Source organism: Bombina bombina, chromosome 10 (genome assembly GCF_027579735.1).
Source record: "Bombina bombina isolate aBomBom1 chromosome 10, aBomBom1.pri, whole genome shotgun sequence".
Lineage (NCBI taxonomy): Eukaryota > Metazoa > Chordata > Amphibia > Anura > Bombinatoridae > Bombina > Bombina bombina.
In genome coordinates, this window is record NC_069508.1 from 34155814 (window position 1) to 34181211 (window position 25398).

A 25398-nucleotide genomic window follows, 5' to 3' on the forward strand; every position below is an offset into this window, starting at 1 on the left:
TGGTGCAAAGGCACGTGTTCTTCAAACACAGTATGTGAACCATTGCTGGGGTTGGGGTTGATGGTGGAATATATATTGATCCTGATTGAAAGCATTGGCGTCTCCTGCACTGCATAGCCCATACCAACCTGTATCACTGCGCCTATGTACTTATTTGTCTTTAACTGTTAAACATTACATTTCTGCAGATTAAACATCTTTAATTGATATCTTTTGCTATCAAATTCATCATATAATACTTCTTTCTGGTGCATAAATTAGTGATGGAAAAGCTGACCACACAAAAGTAGTGCAATGTTGGTAGGTAGGTATGCTTTTCTACAAAGGATACCAAGAAAACAAAACAAATAAGATGCTAAAAATAAACTTGAAATTTGTTTAGAATCACATGCTCTATCTGAATCCTGGAAGAAAAGTATTTGTTTCATCTTCCAATTCATTATGTTTCTGGTATCCCACCCTAGCTTTATATTCCCCTCTGTAATGCACATATGGTATAGTTCATATACAACATGACAACTTACAGACTGTGGAATATATAGACCAATAACCAATAAGTCTGCAGTCGTCACCCTCCCTGTTTCATAATACAAATGACTCTTGTACAGTAACAGTGACCCTGAACGGTAGGGATGTAAAGGATTAGACCTTGCATGGTCACAAGTGGAGAGATTTTTGGGAGGTGATTGTTCCTGCTTTAAAACCACGTTTACATCCAAAAAACAAATTCCACAAATGCAAAAGCCTTCTGTGTTTCTTAGAGTTTGATTTATTGTGCAGAAGAATTGACTTCACTGCAAGACTCACAAAAAGCCATCAATAACGTGCGGCTTTTGCTTGGATTGACATGGTACACCGAGCGGAACAAAAAAGAGCATCATTTTTATTTAAAGAGACACGAATAGATGGATTCTAATAGCAAATCCATTACATAACTACAGCAGCTTTCTAGTGAAAAACAAAATCTCTATCTGTCATTGTGTTTAACCCCACTAAGGTGATACATGCAGATTGCATAGTCTGTGTCACAGTGCATTCTATTGCTGCTTAATATGAGGCTATGGCTGACTATTGACACATGGGCTGCTCTTCAGACAGATCCTTATCTAGAACAGGGTTCTTTAAACTTCCCCCCCCCCCCCCAAGACCCAGTGTTGTGATGCCACATACCTTTGTGACCCTATTTTTATGCTTGGTCTGAACATTTCTGAAGTAATATACAACAGAATAGCTGGAATATTTTGCAAAGTGGCACCACACACTCTCTCTCTTACACCACACACTCTCTCTCTTTCTCTCTTCTCTCTTTCTTCTCTCTCTCTTTCTTTCTTTTCTCTTTCTTTCTTTCCTCTTTCTTTCTTTTCTCTCTTTCTTTCTTTTCTCTCTTTCTTTCTATTCTCTCTTTCTTTCTTTTCTCTCTTTCTTTCTTTTCTTCTCTCTTTCTTTTCTCTTTCTTTCTTTTCTCTTTCTTTCTTTTCTCTCTTTCTTTCTTTTCTCTCTTTCTTTCTTTTCTCTCTTTCTTTCTTTTCTCTCTTTCTTTCTTTTCTCTCTTTCTTTCTTTTCTCTCTTTCTTTCTTTTCTCTCTTTCTTTCTTTTCTCTCTTTCTTTCTTTTCTCTCTCTTTTCTCTCTTTCTTTCTTTTCTCTCTTTCTTTCTTTTCTCTCTTTCTTTCTTTTCTCTCTTTCTTTCTTTTCTCTCTCTCTTTCTTTTTCTTCTCTCTTTCTTTTCTCTTTCTTTCTTTTCTCTTTCTTTCTTTTCTCTCTTTCTTTCTTTTCTCTCTTTCTTTCTTTTCTCTCTTTCTTTCTTTTCTCTCTTTCTTTCTTTTCTCTCTTTCTTTCTTTTCTCTCTTTCTTTCTTTTCTCTCTTTCTTTCTTTTCTCTCTTTCTTTCTTTTCTCTCTTTCTTTCTTTTCTCTCTTTCTTTCTTTTCTCTCTTTCTTTCTTTTCTCTCTTTCTTTCTTTTCTCTCTCTTTTCTCTCTTTCTTTCTTTTCTCTCTTTCTTTCTTTTCTCTCTCTCTTTCTTTTCTCTCTTTCTTTTCTCTCTTTCTTTCTTTTCTCTCTTTCTTTCTTTTCTCTCTCTCTTTCTTTTCTCTCTCTCTTTCTTTTCTCTCTTTCTTTCTTTTCTCTCTCTCTTTCTTTTCTCTCTCTCTTTCTTTTCTCTCTCTCTTTCTTTTCTCTCTTTCTTTCTTTTCTCTCTTTCTTTCTTTTCTCTCTCTCTTTCTTTTCTCTCTTTCTTTTCTCTCTTTCTTTTCTCTCTCTCTTTCTTTTCTCTCTCTCTTTCTTTTCTCTCTCTCTTTCTTTTCTCTCTTTCTTTCTTTTCTCTCTTTCTTTCTTTTCTCTCTTTCTTTCTTTTCTCTCTTTCTTTCTTTTCTCTCTTTCTTTCTTTTCTCTCTCTCTTTCTTTTCTCTCTTTCTTTCTTTTCTCTCTTTCTTTCTTTTCTCTCTTTCTTTCTTTTCTCTCTCTTTCTTTTCTCTTTCTTTCTTTTCTCTCTCTTTCTTTTCTCTCTCTTTCTTTTCTCTTTCTTTCTTTTCTCTCTTTCTTTCTTTTCTCTCTCTCTTTCTTTTCTCTCTTTCTTTCTTTTCTCTCTCTTTCTTTTCTCTCTTTCTTTCTTTTCTCTCTTTCTTTCTTTTCTCTCTTTCTTTCTTTTCTCTCTTTCTTTCTTTTCTCTCTTTCTTTCTTTTCTCTCTTTCTTTCTTTTCTCTCTTTCTTTCTTTTCTCTCTTTCTTTCTTTTCTCTCTTTCTTTCTTTTCTCTCTTTCTTTCTTTTCTCTCTTTCTTTCTTTTCTCTCTTTCTTTCTTTTCTCTCTTTCTTTCTTTCTTTTTCTCCAACATAGGTGTGTCCGGTCCACGGCGTCATCCTTACTTGTGGGATATTCTCTTCCCCAACAGGAAATGGCAAAGAGCCCAGCAAAGCTGGTCACATGATCCCTCCTAGGCTCCGCCTTCCCCGTCATTCTCTTTGCCGTTGTACAGGCAACATCTCCACGGAGATGGCTTAGAGTTTTTTAGTGTTTAACTGTAGTTTTTATTATTCAATCAAGAGTTTGTTATTTTAAAATAGTGCTGGTATGTACTATTTACTCTGAAACAGAAAAGAGATGAAGATTTCTGTTTGTAAGAGGAAAATGATTTTAGCAACCGTTACTAAAATCGATGGCTGTTTCCACACAGGACTGTTGAGAGGAATTAACTTCAGTTGGGGGAACAGTGAGCAGACTTTTGCTGCTTGAGGTATGACACATTCTAGCAAGACGATGTAATGCTGGAAGCTGTCATTTTCCCTATGGGATCCGGTAAGCCATTTTTATTACAGACAGAAAAAAAGGGCTTCACAAGGGCTTTTTAAGACTGTAGACATTTCTCCAACATAGGTGTGTCCGGTCCACGGCGTCATCCTTACTTGTGGGATATTCTCTTCCCCAACAGGAAATGGCAAAGAGCCCAGCAAAGCTGGTCACATGATCCCTCCTAGGCTCCGCCTACCCCAGTCATTCTCTTTGCCGTTGTACAGGCAACATCTCCACGGAGATGGCTTAGAGTTTTTTAGTGTTTAACTGTAGTTTTTCATTATTCAATCAAGAGTTTGTTATTTTCAAATAGTGCTGGTACGTACTATTTACTCAGAAACAGAAAAGAGATGAAGAATTCTGTTTGTATGAGGAAAATGATTTTAGCAACCGTAACTAAAATCCATGGCTGTTCCACACAGGACTGTTGAGAGCAATTAACTTCAGTTGGGGGAACAGTTTTGCAGTCTCTTGCTGCTTGAGGTATGACACATTCTAACAAGACGATGTAATGCTGGAAGCTGTCATTTTCCCTATGGGATCCGGTAAGCCATGTTTATTACGATTGTAAATAAGGGCTTCACAAGGGCTTATTTAAACTGTAGACTTTTTTTGGGCTAAATCGATTGATATTAACACTTATTTAGCCTTGAGGAATCATTTATTCTGGGTATTTTGATTTAATAATATCGGCAGGCACTGTTTTAGACACCTTATTCTTTAGGGGCTTTCCCAAAGCATAGGCAGAGTCTCATTTTCGCGCCGGTGTTGCGCACTTGTTTTTGAGAGGCATGGCATGCAGTCGCATGTGAGAGGAGCTCTGATACTGATAAAAGACTTCTGAAGGCGTCATTTGGTATCGTATTCCCCTTTGGGTTTGGTTGGGTCTCAGCAAAGCAGATACCAGGGACTGTAAAGGGGTTTAAAGCTTAAAACGGCTCCGGTTCCGTTATTTTAAGGGTTAAAGCTTCCAAAATTGGTGTGCAATATTTTCAAGGCTTTAAGACGCTGTGGTGAAAATTTGGTGAATTTTGAACAATTCCTTCATGTTTTTTCGCAATTGCAGTAATAAAGTGTGTTCAGTTTAAAATTTAAAGTGACAGTAACGGTTTTATTTTAAAACGTTTTTTGTACTTTCTGATCAAGTTTATGCCTGTTTAACATGTCTGAACTACCAGATAGACTGTGTTCTGAATGTGGGGAAGCCAGAATTCCTATTCATTTAAATAAATGTGATTTATGTGATAATGACAATGATGCCCAAGATGATTCCTCAAGTGAGGGGAGTAAGCATGGTACTGCATCATTCCCTCCTTCGTCTACACGAGTCTTGCCCACTCAGGAGGCCCCTAGTACATCTAGCGCGCCAATACTCCTTACTATGCAACAATTAACGGCTGTAATGGATAATTCTGTCAAAAACATTTTAGCCAAAATGAACCCTTGTCAGCGTAAGCGTGGCTGCTCTGTTTTAGTTACTGAAGAGCATGACGACGCTGATATTAATATCTCTGAAGGGCCCCTAACCCAATCTGAGGGGGCCAGGGAGGTTTTGTCTGAGGGAGAAATTACTGATTTAGGGAACATTTCTCAGCAGGCTGAATCTGATGTGATTACATTTAAATTTAAATTGGAACATCTCCGCATTTTGCTTAAGGAGGTATTATCCACTCTGGATGATTGTGAAAATTTAGTCATCCCAGAGAAACTATGTAAAATGGACAAGTTCCTAGAGGTGCCGGGGCTCCCAGAAGCTTTTCCTATACCCAAGCGGGTGGCGGACATTGTTAATAAAGAATGGGAAAGGCCCGGTATTCCTTTCGTCCCTCCCCCCATATTTAAAAAATTGTTTCCTATGGTCGACCCCAGAAAGGACTTATGGCAGTCAGTCCCCAAGGTCGAGGGAGCGGTTTCTACTTTAAACAAACGCACCACTATTCCCATAGAGGATAGTTGTGCTTTCAAAGATCCTATGGATAAAAAATTAGAAGGTTTGCTTAAAAAGATGTTTGTTCAGCAGGGTTACCTTCTACAACCCATTTCATGCATTGTCCCTGTCACTACAGCCGCATATTTCTGGTTTGATGAACTGCTTAAGGTGCTCGATAGTGACTCTCCTCCTTATGAGGAGATTATGGACAGAATCAATGCTCTCAAATTGGCTAATTCTTTCACTCTAGACGCCTCTTTGCAATTGGCTAAGTTAGCGGCTAAGAACTCTGGGTTTGCTATTGTGGCGCGCAGAGCGCTTTGGTTGAAATCTTGGTCGGCTGATGCGTCTTCCAAGAACAAGCTACTAAACATTCCTTTCAAGGGGAAAACGCTGTTTGGTCCTGACTTGAAAGAGATTATCTCTGATATCACTGGGGGTAAGGGCCACGCCCTTCCTCAGGATCGGCCCTTCAAGGCAAAAAATAGACCTAATTTTCGTCCCTTTCGTAAAAACGGACCAGCCCAAGGTGCTACGTCCTCTAAGCAAGAGGGTAATACTTCTCAGGCCAAGCCAGCTTGGAGACCAATGCAAGGCTGGAACAAGGGAAAGCAGGCCAAGAAACCTGCCACTGCTACCAAGACAGCATGAAATATTGGCCCCCGATCCGGGACCGGATCTGGTGGGGGGCAGACTCTCTCTCTTCGCTCAGGCTTGGGCAAGAGATGTTCTGGATCCTTGGGCGCTAGAAATAGTCTCCCAGGGTTATCTTCTGGAATTCAAGGGACTTCCCCCAAGGGGGAGGTTCCACAAGTCGCAGTTGTCTTCAGACCACATAAAAAGACAGGCGTTCTTACATTGTGTAGAAGACCTGTTAAAAATGGGAGTGATTCATCCTGTTCCATTAAGAGAACAAGGGATGGGGTTCTACTCCAATCTGTTCATAGTTCCCAAAAAAGAGGGAACGTTCAGACCAATCCTAGATCTCAAGATCTTAAACAAATTTCTCAAGGTCCCATCGTTCAAGATGGAAACCATTCGAACTATCCTTCCTTCCATCCAGGAAGGTCAATTTATGACCACGGTGGATTTAAAGGATGCGTATCTACATATTCCTATCCACAAGGAACATCATCGGTTCCTAAGGTTTGCATTCCTGGACAAACATTACCAGTTTGTGGCGCTTCCTTTCGGATTAGCCACTGCTCCAAGGATTTTCACAAAGGTACTAGGGTCCCTTCTAGCGGTGCTAAGACCAAGGGGCATTGCAGTAGTACCTTACCTGGACGACATTCTGATTCAAGCATCGTCCCTTCCTCAAGCAAAGGCTCACACGGACATTGTCCTGGCCTTTCTCAGATCTCACGGCTGGAAAGTGAACGTGGAAAAGAGTTCTCTATCCCCGTCAACAAGGGTTCCCTTCTTGGGAACAATTATAGACTCCTTAGAAATGAGGATCTTTCTAACAGAGGCCAGAAAAACAAAGCTTCTGGACTCTTGTCGGATACTTCATTCCGTTCCTTTTCCTTCCATAGCTCAGTGCATGGAAGTGATCGGGTTGATGGTGGCGGCGATGGACATAGTTCCTTTTGCGCGCATTCATCTAAGACCATTACAACTGTGCATGCTCAGTCAGTGGAATGGGGACTATACAGACTTGTCTCCGAAGATACAAGTAAATCAGAGGACCAGAGACTCACTCCGTTGGTGGCTGTCCCTGGACAATCTGTCTCAAGGGATGATGTTCCACAGACCAGAGTGGGTCATTGTCACGACCGACGCCAGTCTGATAGGCTGGGGCGCGGTCTGGGGATCCCTGAAAGCTCAGGGTCTTTGGTCTCGGGAAGAATCTCTTCTACCGATAAATATTCTGGAACTGAGAGCGATATTCAATGTGCTCCAGGCCTGGCCCCAGCTTGCGAGGACCAGGTTCATACGGTTTCAATCAGACAACATGACGACTGTTGCGTACATCAACCATCAGGGGGGAACAAGGAGTTCCCTAGCGATGGAAGAAGTAACCAAAATTATTCTTTGGGCGGAGTCTCACTCCTGCCACCTGTCTGCTATCCACATCCCAGGAGTGGAAAATTGGGAAGCGGATTTTCTGAGTCGTCAGACATTGCATCCGGGGGAGTGGGAACTCCATCCGGAAATCTTTGCCCAAGTCACTCACCTGTGGGGCATTCCAGACATGGATCTGATGGCCTCTCGTCAGAACTTCAAAGTTCCTTGCTACGGGGCCAGATCCAGGGATCCCAAGGCGGCTCTAGTGGATGCACTAGTAGCACCTTGGACCTTCAAACTAGCTTATGTGTTCCCGCCATTTCCTCTCATCCCCAGGCTGATAGCCAGGATCAAGCAGGAGAGGGCGTCGGTGATCTTGATAGCTCCTGCGTGGCCACGCAGGACTTGGTATGCAGATCTGGTGAATATGTCATCGGCTCCACCTTGGAAGCTACCTTTGAGACGAGACCTTCTTGTTCAGGGTCCGTTCGAACATCCGAATCTGGTTTCACTCCAGCTGACTGCTTGGAGATTGAACGCTTGATTTTATCGAAGCGAGGATTCTCAGATTCTGTGATCGATACTCTTGTTCAGGCCAGAAAGCCTGTGACTAGAAAGATTTACCACAAAATTTGGAAAAAATATATCTGTTGGTGTGAATCTAAAGGATTCCCTTGGGACAAGGTTAAGATTCCTAGGATTCTATCCTTCCTTCAAGAAGGATTGGAAAAAGGATTATCTGCAAGTTCCCTGAAGGGACAGATTTCTGCCTTGTCGGTATTACTTCACAAAAAGCTGGCAGCTGTGCCAGATGTTCAAGCCTTTGTTCAGGCTTTGGTTAGAATCAAGCCTGTTTACAAACCTTTGACTCCTCCTTGGAGTCTCAATTTAGTTCTTTCAGTTCTTCAGGGGGTTCCCTTTGAACCCTTACATTCCGTTGATATTAAGTTATTATCTTGGAAAGTTTTGTTTTTAGTTGCGATTTCTTCTGCTAGAAGAGTCTCAGAATTATCTGCTCTGCAGTGTTCTCCTCCTTATCTGGTGTTCCATGCAGATAAGGTGGTTTTACGTACTAAACCTGGTTTTCTTCCAAAAGTTGTTTCTAACAAAAACATTAACCAGGAGATTATCGTACCTTCTCTGTGTCCAAAACCAGTTTCAAAGAAGGAACGTTTGTTGCACAATTTGGATGTTGTTCGCGCTCTAAAATTCTATTTAGATGCTACAAAGGATTTTAGACAAACATCTTCCTTGTTTGTTGTTTATTCAGGTAAAAGGAGAGGTCAAAAAGCAACTTCTACCTCTCTCTCTTTTTGGATTAAAAGCATCATCAGATTGGCTTACGAGACTGCCGGACGGCAGCCTCCCGAAAGAATCACAGCTCATTCCACTAGGGCTGTGGCTTCCACATGGGCCTTCAAGAACGAGGCTTCTGTTGATCAGATATGTAGGGCAGCGACTTGGTCTTCACTGCACACTTTTACCAAATTTTACAAGTTTGATACTTTTGCTTCTTCTGAGGCTATTTTTGGGAGAAAGGTTTTGCAAGCCGTGGTGCCTTCCATTTAGGTGACCTGATTTGCTCCCTCCCTTCATCCGTGTCCTAAAGCTTTGGTATTGGTTCCCACAAGTAAGGATGACGCCGTGGACCGGACACACCTATGTTGGAGAAAACAGAATTTATGTTTACCTGATAAATTTCTTTCTCCAACGGTGTGTCCGGTCCACGGCCCGCCCTGGTTTTTTTAATCAGGTCTGATATTTTATTTTCTTTAACTACAGTCACCACGGTACCATATGGTTTCTCCTATGCTAATATTCCTCCTTAACGTCGGTCGAATGACTGGGGTAGGCGGAGCCTAGGAGGGATCATGTGACCAGCTTTGCTGGGCTCTTTGCCATTTCCTGTTGGGGAAGAGAATATCCCACAAGTAAGGATGACGCCGTGGACCGGACACACCGTTGGAGAAAGAAATTTATCAGGTAAACATAAATTCTGTTTTTCTGGGCTAAATCGATTTATATATAAACATATTTTATACTCCATAGCCTTGAGGAATTATTTTAATCTTGGGAATTTTGTAAAATAACCGGCAGGCACTGTATTGGACACCTTATTCTCTAGGACCTTTCCCTAATCATAGGCAGAGTCTCATTTTCGCGCCTGTATTGCGCACTTGTTTTTGAGAAGCATGACATGCAGATGCATGTGTGAGGAGCTCTGATACATAGAAAAGACTTTCTGAAGGCGTCATTTGGTATCGTATTCCCCTTTGGGCTTGGTTGGGTCTCAGCAAAGCAGATACCAGGGACTGTAAAGGGGTTAAATAAAAAAAAACGGCTCCGGTTCCGTTATTTTAAGGGTTAAAGCTTCCAAATTTGGTGTGCAATACTTTTAAGGCTTTAAGACACTGTGGTGAAATTTTGGTGAATTTTGAACAATTCCTTCATACTTTTTCGCAATTGCAGTAATAAAGTGTGTTCAGTTTAAAATTTAAAGTGACAGTAACGGTTTTATTTTAAAACGTTTTTTGTACTTTGTTATCAAGTTTATGCCTGTTTAACATGTCTGAACTACCAGATAGACTGTGTTCTGAATGTGGGGAAGCCAAGGTTCCTTCTCATTTAAATAGATGTGATTTATGTGACACAAAATTTAGAGAAAATGATGCCCAAGATGATTCCTCAAGTGAGGGGAGTAAGCATGGTACTGCATCATCCCCTCCTTCGTCTACACCAGTCTTGCCCACACAGGAGGCCCCTAGTACATCTAGCGCGCCAATACTCCTTACTATGCAACAATTAACGGCTGTAATGGATAATTCTATCAAAAACATTTTAGCCAAAATGCCCACTTATCAGCGAAAGCGCGACTGCTCTGTTTTAGAAAATACTGAAGAGCATGAGGACGCTGATGATATTGGTTCTGAAGGGCCCCTACACCAGTCTGAGGGGGCCAGGGAGGTTTTGTCTGAGGGAGAAATTTCAGATTCAGGGAAAATTTCTCAACAAGCTGAACCTGATGTGATTTCATTTCAATTTAAGTTGGAACATCTCCGCGCTCTGCTTAAGGAGGTGTTATCCACTCTGGATGATTGTGAGAATTTGGTCATTCCAGAGAAACTATGTAAAATGGACAAGTTCCTAGAGGTCCCGGGGCCCCCCGAAGCTTTTCCTATACCCAAGCGGGTGGCGGACATTGTAAATAAAGAATGGGAAAGGCCCGGTATACCTTTCGTCCCTCCCCCCATATTTAAAAAATTGTTTCCTATGGTCGACCCCAGAAAGGACTTATGGCAGACAGTCCCCAAGGTCGAGGGGGCGGTTTCTACTCTAAACAAACGCACCACTGTACCCATAGAAGATAGTTGTGCTTTCAAAGATCCTATGGATAAAAAATTAGAAGGTTTGCTTAAAAAGATGTTTGTTCAGCAAGGTTACCTTCTACAACCAATTTCATGCATTGTCCCTGTCACTACAGCCGCGTGTTTCTGGTTCGATGAGCTAGAAAAGGCGATAAATAATAATTCTTCTTCTTATGAGGAGATTATGGACAGAATTCGTGCTCTCAAATTGGCTAATTCTTTCACCCTAGACGCCACTTTGCAATTGGCTAGGTTAGCGGCGAAAAATTCTGGGTTTGCTATTGTGGCGCACAGAGCGCTTTGGTTAAAATCTTGGTCAGCGGATGCGTCTTCCAAGAACAAATTGCTTAACATTCCTTTCAAGGGGAAAACGCTGTTTGGCCCTGACTTGAAAGAGATTATCTCTGATATCACTGGGGGCAAGGGCCACGCCCTTCCTCAGGATAGGTCTTTCAAGGCCAAAAATAAACCTAATTTTCGTCCCTTTCGCAGAAACGGACCAGCCCCAAGTGCTACGTCCTCTAAGCAGGAGGGTAATACTTCTCAAGCCAAACCAGCCTGGAGACCAATGCAAGGCTGGAACAAAGGAAAGCAGGCCAAGAAACCTGCCACTGCTACCAAGACAGCATGAGATGTTGGCCCCCGATCCGGGACCGGATCTGGTGGGGGGCAGACTCTCTCTCTTCGCTCAGGCTTGGGCAAGAGATGTTCTGGATCCTTGGGCGCTAGAAATAGTCTCCCAAGGTTATCTTCTGGAATTCAAGGGGCTTCCCCCAAGGGGGAGGTTCCACAGGTCTCAATTGTCTTCAGACCACATAAAAAAACAGGCATTCTTGCATTGTGTAGAAGACCTGTTAAAAATGGGAGTGATTCATCCTGTTCCATTAGGAGAACAAGGGATGGGGTTCTACTCCAATCTGTTCGTAGTTCCCAAAAAAGAGGGAACGTTCAGACCAATCTTAGATCTCAAGATCCTAAACAAGTTTCTCAAGGTTCCATCGTTCAAAATGGAAACCATTCGAACAATTCTTCCTTCCATCCAGGAAGGTCAATTCATGACCACGGTGGATTTAAAGGATGCGTATCTACATATTCCTATCCACAAGGAACATCATCGGTTCCTAAGGTTCGCATTCCTGGACAAGCATTACCAGTTTGTGGCACTTCCGTTCGGATTAGCCACTGCTCCAAGGATTTTCACAAAGGTACTAGGGTCCCTTCTAGCGGTGCTAAGACCAAGGGGCATTGCAGTAGTACCTTACTTGGACGACATTCTGATTCAAGCGTCGTCCCTTCCTCAAGCAAAGGCTCACACGGACATTGTCTTGGCCTTTCTCAGATCTCACGGATGGAAAGTGAACGTAGAAAAGAGTTCTCTATCTCCGTCAACAAGGGTTCCCTTCTTGGGAACAATAATAGACTCCTTAGAAATGAGGATTTTTCTGACAGAGGCCAGAAAAACAAAACTTCTGAACTCTTGTCAAATACTTCATTCTGTTCCTCTTCCTTCCATAGCGCAGTGCATGGAAGTAATAGGTTTGATGGTAGCGGCAATGGACATAGTTCCTTTTGCGCGCATTCATCTAAGACCATTACAACTGTGCATGCTCAGTCAGTGGAATGGGGACTATACAGACTTGTCTCCGACGATACAAGTAAATCAGAGGACCAGAGATTCACTCCGTTGGTGGCTGTCCCTGGACAACCTGTCACAGGGGATGAGCTTCCGCAGACCAGAGTGGGTAATTGTCACGACCGACGCCAGTCTGGTGGGCTGGGGCGCGGTCTGGGGACCCCTGAAAGCTCAGGGTCTTTGGTCTCGGGAAGAATCTCTTCTACCGATAAATATTCAGGAACTGAGAGCGATATTCAATGCTCTCAAGGCTTGGCCTCAGCTAGCAAAGGCCAAGTTCATACGGTTTCAATCAGACAACATGACAACTGTTGCGTACATCAACCATCAGGGGGGAACAAGGAGTTCCCTGGCGATGGAAGAAGTGACCAAAATCATTCAATGGGCGGAGACTCACTCCTGCCACTTGTCTGCAATCCACATCCCAGGAGTGGAAAATTGGGAAGCGGATTTTCTGAGTCGTCAGACATTTCATCCGGGGGAGTGGGAACTCCATCCGGAAATCTTTGCCCAAATTACTCAACTGTGGGGCATTCCAGACATGGATCTGATGGCCTCTCGTCAGAACTTCAAGGTTCCTTGCTACGGGTCCAGATCCAGGGATCCCAAGGCGACTCTAGTAGATGCACTAGTAGCACCTTGGACCTTCAAACTAGCTTAGGTATTCCCGCCGTTTCCTCTCATCCCCAGGCTAGTAGCCAGGATCAAGCAGGAGAGGGCATCGGTGATCTTGATAGCTCCTGCGTGGCCACGCAGGACTTGGTATGCAGACCTGGTGAATATGTCATCGGCTCCACCATGGAAGCTACCTTTGAGACGAGACCTTCTTGTTCAAGGTCCGTTCGAACATCCGAATCTGGTCTCACTCCAACTGACTGCTTGGAGATTGAACGCTTGATCTTATCAAAGCGAGGATTCTCAGATTCTGTCATTGATACTCTTGTTCAGGCCAGAAAGCCTGTAACTAGAAAAATTTACCACAAAATATGGAAAAAATATATCTGTTGGTGTGAATCTAAAGGATTCCCTTGGGACAAGGTAAAAATTCCTAAGATTCTATCCTTTCTTCAAGAAGGTTTGGAGAAAGGATTATCTGCAAGTTCCTTGAAGGGACAGATTTCTGCCTTGTCTGTGTTACTTCACAAAAAGCTGGCAGCTGTGCCAGATGTTCAAGCCTTTGTTCAGGCTCTGGTTAGAATCAAGCCTGTTTACAAACCTTTGACTCCTCCTTGGAGTCTCAATTTAGTTCTTTCAGTTCTTCAGGGGGTTCCGTTTGAACCCTTACATTCCGTTGATATTAAGTTATTATCTTGGAAAGTTTTGTTTTTGGTTGCAATTTCTTCTGCTAGAAGAGTTTCAGAATTATCTGCTCTGCAGTGTTCTCCTCCTTATCTGGTGTTCCATGCAGATAAGGTGGTTTTACGTACTAAACCTGGTTTTCTTCCGAAAGTTGTTTCTAACAAAAACATTAACCAGGAGATAGTCGTACCTTCTTTGTGTCCGAATCCAGTTTCAAAGAAGGAACGTCTGTTGCACAATTTGGATGTTGTTCGTGCTCTAAAATTCTATTTAGATGCTACAAAGGATTTTAGACAAACATCTTCCTTGTTTGTTGTTTATTCTGGTAAAAGGAGAGGTCAAAAAGCAACTTCTACCTCTCTCTTGGATTAAAAGCATCATCAGATTGGCTTACGAGACTGCCGGACGGCAGCCTCCTGACAGAATCACAGCTCATTCCACTAGGGCTGTGGCTTCCACATGGGCCTTCAAGAACGAGGCTTCTGTTGATCAGATATGTAAGGCAGCGACTTGGTCTTCACTGCACACTTTTACTAAATTTTACAAGTTTGATACTTTTGCTTCTTCTGAGGCTTTTTTTGGGAGAAAGGTTTTGCAAGCCGTGGTGCCTTCCATCTAGGTGACCTGATTTGCTCCCTCCCTTCATCCGTGTCCTAAAGCTTTGGTATTGGTTCCCACAAGTAAGGATGACGCCGTGGACCGGACACACCTATGTTGGAGAAAACAGAATTTATGTTTACCTGATAAATTACTTTCTCCAACGGTGTGTCCGGTCCACGGCCCGCCCTGGTTTTTTAATCAGGTCTGATAATTTATTTTCTTTAACTACAGTCACCACGGTATCATATGGTTTCTCCTATGCAAATTTTCCTCCTTTACGTCGGTCGAATGACTGGGGAAGGCGGAGCCTAGGAGGGATCATGTGACCAGCTTTGCTGGGCTCTTTGCCATTTCCTGTTGGGGAAGAGAATATCCCACAAGTAAGGATGACGCCGTGGACCGGACACACCGTTGGAGAAAGTAATTTATCAGGTAAACATAAATTCTGTTTCTTCCTTTCTTTTCTCTCTTTCTTTCTTTCTTTCTTTCTTTTCTTCTTTTTTTCTTTTCTCTTTCTTTCTTTTCTCTCTTTCTTTCTTTTTTCTCTTTCTTTCTTTTTTCTCTTTCTTTTTTCTCTTTCTTTCTTTTCTCTCTTTCTTTCTTTTCTCTCTTTCTTTCTTTTCTCTCTTTCTTTCTTTTCTCTCTTTCTTTCTTTTCTCTCTTTCTTTCTTTTCTCTCTTTCTTTCTTTTCTCTCTTTCTTTCTTTTCTCTCTTTCTTTCTTTTCTCTCTTTCTTTCTTTTATCTCTTTCTTTATTTTCTCTCTTTCTTTTATCTATTTCTTTTCTCTTTCTTTCTTTTCTCTTTCTTTCTTTTCTCTTTCTTTCTTTTCTTTTTCTTTTCTCTCTTTCTTTCTTTTCTCTCTTTCTTTCTTTTCTCTCTTTCTTTCTTTTCTCTCTTTCTTTTCTCTCTTTCTTTTCTCTCTTTCTTTCTTTTCTCTCTTTCTTTTCTCTCTTTCTTTCTTTTCTCTTTCTTTTCTCTCTTTCTTTCTTTTCTCTTTCTTTTCTCTTTCTTTTCTCTCTTTCTTTCTTTTCTCTTTCTTTTCTCTCTTTCTTTCTTTTCTCTTTCTTTTCTCTCTTTCTTTCTTTCTTTTCTCTCTTTCTTTCTTTTCTCTCTTTCTTTTCTCTTTCTTTTCTCTCTTTCTTTTCTCTCTTTCTTTCTTTTCTCTCTTTCTTTCTTTTCTCTTTCTTTTCTCTCTTTCTTTCTTTTCTCTTTCTTTTCTCTCTTTCTTTTTCTTCTCTCTCTCTCTCTCTCTCTCTCTCTCTCTCTCTCTCTCTCTCTCTCTCTCTCTCTCTCTCTCTCTCTCTCTCTCTCTCTCTCTCTCTTTCTTTTTCTTCTCTCTCTCTCTTTTTCTTCTCTCTCTCTCTCTTTTTCTTCTCTCTCTCTCTTTTTTTCTTCTCTCTCTCTCTTTTTTTCTTCTCTCTCTCTTTCTCTTCTCTCTCTCTCTCTTTTTTTCTTCTCTCTCTCTTTCTTTTTCTTCTCTCTCTCTTTCTTTCTCGTCTCTCTCTCTCTTTTTCTTCTCTCTCTCTCTCTTTTTCTTCTCTCTCTCTTTCTTTTTCTTCTCTCTCTCTTTCTTTTTCTTCTCTCTCTCTTTCTTTTTCTTCTCTCTCTCTTTCTTTTTCTTCTCTCTCTCTTTCTTTTTCTTCTCTCTCTCTTTCTTTTTCTTCTCTCTTTCTTTTTCTTCTCTCTCTCTTTCTTTTTCTTCTCTCTCTCTCTCTTTTTCTTCTCTCTCTTTTTCTTCTCTCTCTTTTTCTTCTCTCTCTCTTTCTTCTCTCTCTCTTTCTTCTCTCTCTCTTTCTCTTTCTTCTCTCTCTCTTTCTTTTTCTTCTCTCTCTTTCTTTCTTTTTCTTCTCTCTCTTTCTTTCTTTTTCTTCTCTCTCTTTCTTTTTCTTCTCTCTCTCTCTCTTTTTCTTCTCTCTCTCCCCAACAGAATAGCTGGAATATTTTGCAAAGTGGCACTACACACACACACCACAGTAATGGGTCGCAACCCGTGTGTATAACAGCTTAGCTGGACAGGCTGTTATAGGTCATATTTGACAGTTTCATAGACATTACATAAACCAGCAATATTAGTTCTGGCTACTAACGGTTTGAATTATTTTACATACATCTCCATGCACCCAAACATCTCTAAATCGTCAGTCTGAGTTGGGGCGTCGAGGACCATGACTTGGGTCACCTGGATAATATCAGTGTGGAGTATGTGGTGTGTGATGAGGGTTTTTGGTGCAGTATAACTGTTCGTTTGAGGCAGAGTTGGTAGCTCATGGTTTGTTTTAGATTGCCCAGACATAAATGTGTCAGACAAAGCATAGGTTAGTGAGAGGAATAGATGGCTGAGGGTCTTTGATTCTATTAGATATTAGGAATCGTTAGTTAAAGGGACATCGTACACTACATTTTTCTTTGCATAAATGTTTTATAGATGATCCGTTTATATAGCCCATCTGGTAGTGTGTTTGTAATAATGTATAGTTTTTGTTTATTTTTAAATAACCTTGTGCTGATTTTCAGACACCTTACCAAGCCCCACTGTTTTAGATGTATACTGATGTATACAGACATCAGATTGCTTATGTTGTTTAATGGGTTTTTTCATATGCATGGTAGGGGGAAGGAGGGCTCTGCTTTCTGCCCCTTTCAGTGGGTGTCCCAGGTTAATCTCATCAACAGTGCTAAATTTGGAGCTTCTAAGTAAGTTTTTTTTTTTTTTTAAAAAAAAAAAGTTATATACTGTATTTTTATATCCGTATCTGTGCATATTATTATAGTAGTGTCTATTACATGCATTTAAAGGGACAGTCAAGTCCAAAAAAGCTAGTTCATGTGAGCCATATAGATAACATTGTGATCACGCTTGTGGCACACTGCAATAATTGGCTAAAATGCAAGTCAATAGATAAGTCATGTGATCAGGGGGCTGTCAGAAGAGGCTTAGATACAAGGTAATCACAGAGGTAAAAAGTGTATTAATATAACAGTGTTGGTTGTGCAAAACTGGGGAATGGGTAATAAAGGGATTATCTATCTTTTTAAAACAACAATAATTCTGGTGTTGACTGTCCCTTTTTTAAATGAAAATTTGTGTATACTGTCCCTTTAACAAATGTCGAGCGGACATGATGCTCTACTGCATACGCTGGCCGCATCAATCATTTCACAAGCATTTCACCAGGAATGCTTGTGCAATGCCGCCCCTGCTTACATGTCCCTTTTTAAAGTGTTAACAGATATTGTTATATGTAGATTTTCCAGTATTTGCCTCCCACTCATAACTTTATCTTTTTTTTTTTTTTTTTTCTCCTCCCTAGGCCTTCAAGGAAATGCTGTATGCGGCACAAGATCAGGCCCCTTCCATAGATGGTGAGAATTATAACCGTGTGTGTGCATAGTGTTCTCCACAGAAAAATGTGCCAGCCGGGTGGCATTAGGAAGTAGCCAGATGTGTGGGCAGTGTAATAATTTCTAATATATCATTTTCAGCTATCCGCAGTACAAATTAATTGCGTAAATTAATATAAGTGTATTTAATGATAATTTGTTATATAAATATTCTCCCCTTTAGTGTACTCCCAATGATTCCATTTCACCATCAGGTGTTTATTAAATGGTTTACAAATGGCTCCTTTTAGCTTTATTTTATCATTTGAAATTGCCTGTTGACGCTGCCACCTATTCTAGAACGTTGTGTACTGCTGTATTGGAGAATAAAATGACTGCATAAGCAAGAGGCCGCAGCATAAATCAACCTTTCTCTAATGTGAAACTGCGCCCAGCCCATTTAAAAGGGTGTTCTTTTAAATGCAGTGAACTCCTTATTAATGGCTTGCCTCAGTACCTCTTATGTCTCTGCTACGTCCATCTGTTGCCAATATAGTAGACAAAGAGTTTTCTATTTGTGTTCCTGGCTTATGTATGTTTAGCATATGTAGCTGCTTGACATTATACATGTATCATGGTTAGATGTGTGTGCACTAATGTGCAACTGGCATAGCTGAAATGTGCTGTAACTGCTTGTTGTTCAGTGGATTATTTGTTTGCTTGTTTAGAGTTTTGTAGCTGCATTATTGTAATCCTGTAACTTCATTCCTATTCACACCTCACCCTCCCTCCAGTCTGCGCTGCTGAGTGCCAGCTTGGCTCGTTCCTCTCCTAGAGGTTGTTAGCATGAGGTCGGCAGACGGTGGCACACAGCTGTGCTCTGGTAGTGGCATGTTAGTAGGGATGTGAGAAATCTTAATGCTGGGAGCACAAGCTGTCCCCAGTCTAAAAGCATTGGCAGGAACATGTGCCAAAGGGCTGAGAGGAAGAATTTGCAGAGGATCTCTATCTAACCCAGGGCTTTGACATAAACCAGGGGCTAGGAAGCAACAGCTCCTAAAATCTTCTTCCTGAATCCTAATTGTTTTACACATTTTCGCTCTCTCTGACCTATTAAATGGACAATCCACCAAGCTGATTTTACTGACCACCTGGATAAAATCTAAGTTAACATTAAGCTACAATTAAACAATATTAACTTTTTTGGTTTGTTTGTTGTCCAGATTATAATGAAATCACTTTAAGTAATACAATTAGTTTGTGCTTTGTATAGCTTAAGTAACATTTAGAAATAACAGAAATATTATAATATTGCAAAGTATTATACGGTTCCACCCTGCAATTTCACAATTCCACCTGTCTGGCAAAATTGGGTGGCATTATAAAGTAGATGGGAGGGGGGGCAGTGTAATACTTTATAATATAACATTTTCTGTTATATTTATAAATGTTACTTTAGCTATTCGAACCACAAATGAATTGCATCATTTAAAATAAATGTATTAACCCTTTCCGGTCCTATTAATTTTAACTTAGTGCGCCAGCAGATCTTAGTTAATTTTAGGGAAAAAAAAACACATACTTTTAGGTTTATTTTCTTTATAAACCTATTTTCTTAGTTTAGTTCTGATAGAACAGCTGCTTAGCAACTGCGCATGGGCACAAACACACACAGAACATCTCATAGCCTTGTGAGCTCCCCCCACACCCACACCATCCATAGTGATGTTATATATGTATAGGGTGCTGTGTGTGCAGTGGGGGATCCCATCTGTTAAGGGTGATGTGTGTGTGCAGAAGGTGATCACACAAACACAAGTGCAGTGTCCACAAGGAGATCACATCTCCACGTGTGCAGTGTGCAACACTGGAGATCACCGTATGCAGCCCCCACAAGGGGAGCCCACATCAACAAGGGTGCGTACATCTCAACAGAGTAACTCAACAAGCTGCGCGAGAGTGAAAGCGCATCCCCGCCACTCTCAACACTCGACACAGACTCCGCCCTCCCCTCTGCACCCATGTGCAATGACCAAGCAGCTGTCATGTCTGGAAAAAAGTAATGTTGGAATATATCCGACATTGGACCGCAAGCGGTAAAATCCTTTGTCGGATATATTCTGACATAGGACTGGAAAGGGTTAAATAATTGTGTAAAACAAACCTTTTTAAAATTAAATATTCCCTTATTAAAAAAGTAAATGGCTCTAAAATTAAATTTAAATGGCTCTAATTTTAGCTGGGTGGTCCGTTAACTATAGGGAGATTAGGGGAACTATAGGAGATTTGTGGGATCACATGCCCTATTTGAATCATGAAAGGTAATTTTGGACTTTACTGTCCCTTTTACTGGCCAAGTGTTGAATTAGACACTAACTTATCAAATATATATGGGTTAAAAAATTACACTTTATTAACATGTATGCGAATAGACAAAAACAGTGAATCAGATACCAGTACGGAACTTGGGAAAATGGTATATTTTACTTCCAAACTCCATATTTATTAATATCCCATAATTAGTATCCTAAATTAAAAACATAAGGGCCTTGTGGACCTGGGGGTAGTGTGGGTACTCAGCTATACTCGTTATATATAATGGATGGGTGGAGTTAATAGAACGGCTGTCTGTGTATCACAGTATCATTCACAAGTTTTTTTTCAATATTATTCATATTCCAGTGCAGACAAACTATGCGCTCAAAGTCGACCTATCTGCGTACTTCTTTGATTGAACAAAGTCAGCCGATTTCTAGCTCATTTCCTAAAGGTTAATTCCACATATACTCAAATGCACACAGCACTGCACATAAGTGTTAGCTACTGAGACATAAAATATTCACAGATGCCTCCAATATACTATTAAGAGGTTAATGTCTCACAAATTTTGCTAAGGGGATAAATCGCAAGCGTAAATGTTTATGTATATATCTTTTTACTTGGATAATCAATTACCCTGATAATGGCCAAATAGTACAAGCATATCGCACATTAGTACAATCACCATACCGCTATTATAATATTTAAACCCCCTAGCAGTCACACTATTTTGGTACCAAATGCTGTTACAGTGTATCCACTGCGGTATAGGTAAAAACCGCTTGCTAGGCTGCTGATATCGACCACATATGATCCCCCCCCTAGGCCACACCCACTAATTATGGGTTATTGATATATTTGGAGTTTGGAAGTAAAATATACCCTTCTCCTAAGTTCCGTACTGGTATCTGATTCACTGTTTTTGTCTATTCGCATACATGTTAATAAAGTGTAATTTTTTTACCCCATATATATTTGGTCCGTTAACTAAGCTGGGTGGTGTGCCCATTAAATAGGGGAGAACACTGCATATAATTAAAAAATATTACATCTGTATAGGCCCTTCATACTGTTTGTCAGTCACACATAAAAGCCAGTAACATAGTTTTAAGAGCTAGGCAAAGGTGTATGTATGTGTTTCACTGCCTAATCTATTTTAGTTCTCCTTTCTAAATCTGCTCCAAGTCCCTGGAGTACCCCTTGTCTATGGCACAAGTGCCGTCAGGGTACAAGTATCACAAGTTGGGAAACTAGGCTCTTACCCACAACTAAGGTGTAGCAATAGAATGATGTGCTTAAAGTTAAAGTAAATTTTGCTAGATATGAAAACATTTTTAGTATAATATACAAACAAACATTGTAGTTGCTAACTTTTTTTTTTTTTTTTTTTTTTTTAATTGTACAGAATTTTTAATGTTTATATAATTACGAGCTTACTTTTATGATGTGTCCTCCGCCCCCTCGCTTTGTTCCGGCTTTCTGTTTCTTACTGATATTTGTGGTCCCACCCGCCGTATGCATAACTAAGCATGCGATTTGATAAAATATTTTATCCATGCATTTAAATTCTTATATGCAATATTCGATAACTATTATATATGTCTATATAACTATTTGATAATGTTTAATTATACATTTAATTTATTTCTAATTACTTTATATACTCTTTGCAAAAAAAAAAGTATCATGATATGTAAGAAATATATATCTGTTTTATATTATATGAATGAAGAAATGAAAAAAAACCCATTAAAATATATACTTACTGAAAATAAGCAAGATAGACAGCAATATAGGTATGATCAATCGCTCAGTGTAAGAAATTTGACGATAGCTAGGGGATTTCCTTTCCTAATTCGCATGCGGCTTTCGTGAACGCGCTTGGAGAGACAGACAGTTTTGAGTTAGCCGCATGCGCATTACAAGCCATGTGCGGCTATCGTAGCGAGTTAGATGCCAATGGGAACCAATCCGTTGGATACGGGTGAATTTGTCACAGTATTAGATTTTTTTTTATTTCTATTGCAGGTAGAGGAACGCCGATAGACTTCGGCAAACTAAAATAGATAAAAAAAACTATTTTATAAGTTGATCTAAACAAAACCATGAATTAAACTAACCTTTATTTTGAATCTATATTACATTGGTTAAAGTGAAGGTAAAGTTTGGACGTTTTTTTCAACATGTCCTAAATAGTGTAACTTTTTTTTTTTTTTTTTTTTGCAACATTGCTTAATGTCATATTTTAGTAAAAACGATTTATATTTGCTTACTCTGTCGTTATTGACTCCTCCCATCAACAATTTCCTGTTTTCTGACACTCTTACGTATAAAACGGTCCCTCCCGCTCTATACTTATCTCAAAAGCGCGTTCTCGTGTATGAAACCTAATGCTCATGCGCACAATACGCACATGCTTTACTCTACTCTAATCTTGTGTTACTCAAAGAGCAGGGGTCAATCTTTGTTGCAATTTTGTCCAAGAAGCTGGTGTATTGAATGGTAAGTAGAAAACGTCACTTGCGCATGCGCAAAACGGGAGCAAGCTTTTCTTACAAGGGAGAAGAAATAATGGGAACGCATGCGCACATCGTCAAGTAGTGCCGTGACTTGAAATGACGGCCGCCTAACGGACAGAATTTCAATTGGCTTTTGCAAGAACGTGACCGGCTAGAAGAAAAAAAATATATATCGGGTTGATTTAACAGCGCTGGAAATTCTCAATAAAAACTGAGATAAGTTAATATGGAAAAGTAAAAAAAATTGATGAATGAAAGTAGCATTCATTTTGTGACTGTTTTAAAATGGAATAATGCAATAGAGCCAACATTACCTTCATTTTAATAATGATTACACTGACTTTACTTTCACTTTAATATAAAGATTTGCTACAAACTCCTTTAGCAGTGTGTGGCAATCCCAATTATATATATATATATTTTTTAACCAAATCAGATGCTGGAGGCCATGTTTAACGATTCTCTGGAGCAAAAACAAATGAGTTACTGAAACATAATAAAGTGTCCCAGAATGAATATTCCTGCCTGTAGCTGGATATCAGCCTATGTTTATGCATCTATCTCTAGTATCTTACACCAGGGACTCTTTGATAAAAATCTTCTGAATGATTCATTGTCTGTTGGGTTGTGCGATCTGTATAAAATATATACTACATTTTTTTTGTTTAATATGTAAATTAAGTTTGCATAACACAGTCAAAATTTGGCTTAATTAGGTGACCAAAAAGTCTCTAAAATGAAATATGCCTTAATATAGATCCGTTTTATAGGAGAGGAAATAAAAGATTAAAAAAAGAGGGGGGGAAAAAAAACAAGTTTCGTCGCGCAATCCTAACTTTAATAGACTCCTGCAAATTTAGCCTGATTTTACAGACAATTGACAGCAAACATATATGCAATATCCCCATAATTAGAAAAAGGGTGACGGAAGTACCATATTTTTGACAATGCATTTAAGCTCAACCACCTAAGTCATCTCAAACTCTATTGATGTGTCCTCTATATAATATTTAAATGTCAGTTATTGTACACACACACATTTTGGTTGTGTTGGTAACCTACATATAACATTGATTATAGGGTGGGTTTATTTATACCTCGGTTAACCCTTTTATGGACGTGCAAGTGTGTGCTTGCTAGGTAACGACTACATATTGCCAAACAAGAAGAAAAAAGACGATTTTCCTGTGCTTCATCCTAATTTTAACGTGTCTGCAAGGGCAAAATTCAGCCACATTTTACAAACTCAAAAGAAACAAACACCTCTAAACTCCTAAACGTATATGAAAATATATATTTTTTACTACCATATTATGGGCAATGCTCACCTGCCTGCATCAAGATTAGAACATCTGTTATTTTTAAACAAATATTGAGTAGAGAAGAAAATAATTTAAAGACATTTTCTACTTTTTTTTATTTTTTATTATTGTTTAGTTTGAGAGAACATACCATTTTAAATAACTTTCCAATTTACTTCTATTATCAATAATTCTTCATTCTTGTGATATCCTTTATTGAAGGAGCAGCAATGCATTACTAGGAGATAACGGAATACATCAGTAAGCCAATGACAGGAGGAATAAAAGTGCAGCCACCAGTTGGCTCCCAGCTCCTGTGCCTACCTAGGTATGCTTTTCAACAAAGGTATACCTACAGAACAAAGCAAATTAAATAATATAAGTAAATTGGAAAGTGGTGTAAAATGACATACAGGTGGCCCTCGTTTTACAACGGTTCAATTTACACCGTTTCAGAATAACTTTTTTTTACCAGTCATGTGACTGCTATTGAAAAGCATTGAGAAGCAGTGCATTTATTAAAATAGCCAGTAGGTGGAGCTGTCCGCTTGTGTTGCAGCAAAGCCAAGCAAGCTGAAATTAATCAGTTTAACCAGACCTGAGCTATCAAGCAGATTTCAAAGCAACAAGATCTTCCTGTCTATAACTCAGTCCAGATTGGAATGCATAGAAAGAAAATGCAAGTGAAGTCTGTGTTGTGTGATTGTTTTATTAGGTGTATAATGCTGTTTAGCAAATGTTTTTGTTCATTAAACTTAGTTTGATGATGATACAATCTATATTATTAGGTTTATAATGCTGTTTAGCATTTAAAGTCTTCATTTCAAAGCTTTAAAAATAATGTATTAGATGTTACTTATGACAATTTTGAGAGGGGCTTGGAACAAAACTCCCTCACTTACCATTGATTTACATTATAAGCTGGCTTTCAATTTACAACGGTTTCGATTTACAACCATTCCTTCTGGAACCTAACCCCGGTGTAAACTGAGGGCTACCTGTACTTTATCTGAATCAAGAAATAAAAAATGTGGGTTTGATGTCCCTTTTTAAATAGTCTTTCCCCTCCTTTTGTTACATTTACACACGTGTTTGTGTGCGCAGTCAGTAGGTATTGTTTATTTTTAATCTTTGTTTCTTTGCTTTAAGAACATATAGGTGCCGCAAGCAGGTCCTTTCTAGCCGCTCCCCTCCTCCTTGATTCTTCTGCTCATTTAGCAGATGTGTTTTCTTCTCCCCAGACTCCTTAGGATTCAGGGCGTCCAGGATGAAAGCATGCCTGTAAATTATTCATTGTGATTATCTGCCTCACTGCCCGGGGTTCACTGGCGATTTTCTTATTCGTTTTTTTTTTTTTTTTTTTTTTTTTTTTAACATCCCCCTCTTCCCTATGGGCCATGGGGGTAATAGGTGTTCCGGACAGCAACTGAAAACAACTGTGGCTCTGGCAGGAATATGCTGAGAAAGCCAACGTGAAAATGAACAACAAAGAAAACCTACAAAATATAACGTTATATGGTGCAGGTTCCATTTACATCCTTCAGAGCTTTATTATTTATAGGAGAAATATAACATATGATGTAAAAATAGCGTGATTAACCCCCTGTTTCCCATACCACATGTTGAGACAAGGAATTGTTTGTACATCACGTTTTTATATATCGGTGTATTTACTTAATTTGCAAGGTGCTGCGTCTTTTTTTAATTGTAAACAGTCTTTAAAAACATTTTACCCCCAAAAATAAGATCTACACTTTCAAGTTAAAGGGACATGACATCCATATTTTTTCTTTCATTATTCAGATGGGAGCGTACAGTTT

At 39.8% G+C, this 25398-nt stretch overlaps 1 protein-coding gene across 1 annotated transcript in view; it reads left to right on the forward strand.

Moving 5' to 3' along the window:
* The window catches only part of XPR1 (xenotropic and polytropic retrovirus receptor 1), a 307783-nt gene that overhangs the window by 51986 nt on the left and 230399 nt on the right, over nucleotides 1–25398 (forward strand). The window contains exon 2 of the mRNA XM_053693944.1: nucleotides 17430–17481. Within this exon, the coding sequence (XP_053549919.1) occupies nucleotides 17430–17481 (52 nt within the window). The remainder of the gene's footprint in view (nucleotides 1–17429; nucleotides 17482–25398) is intronic.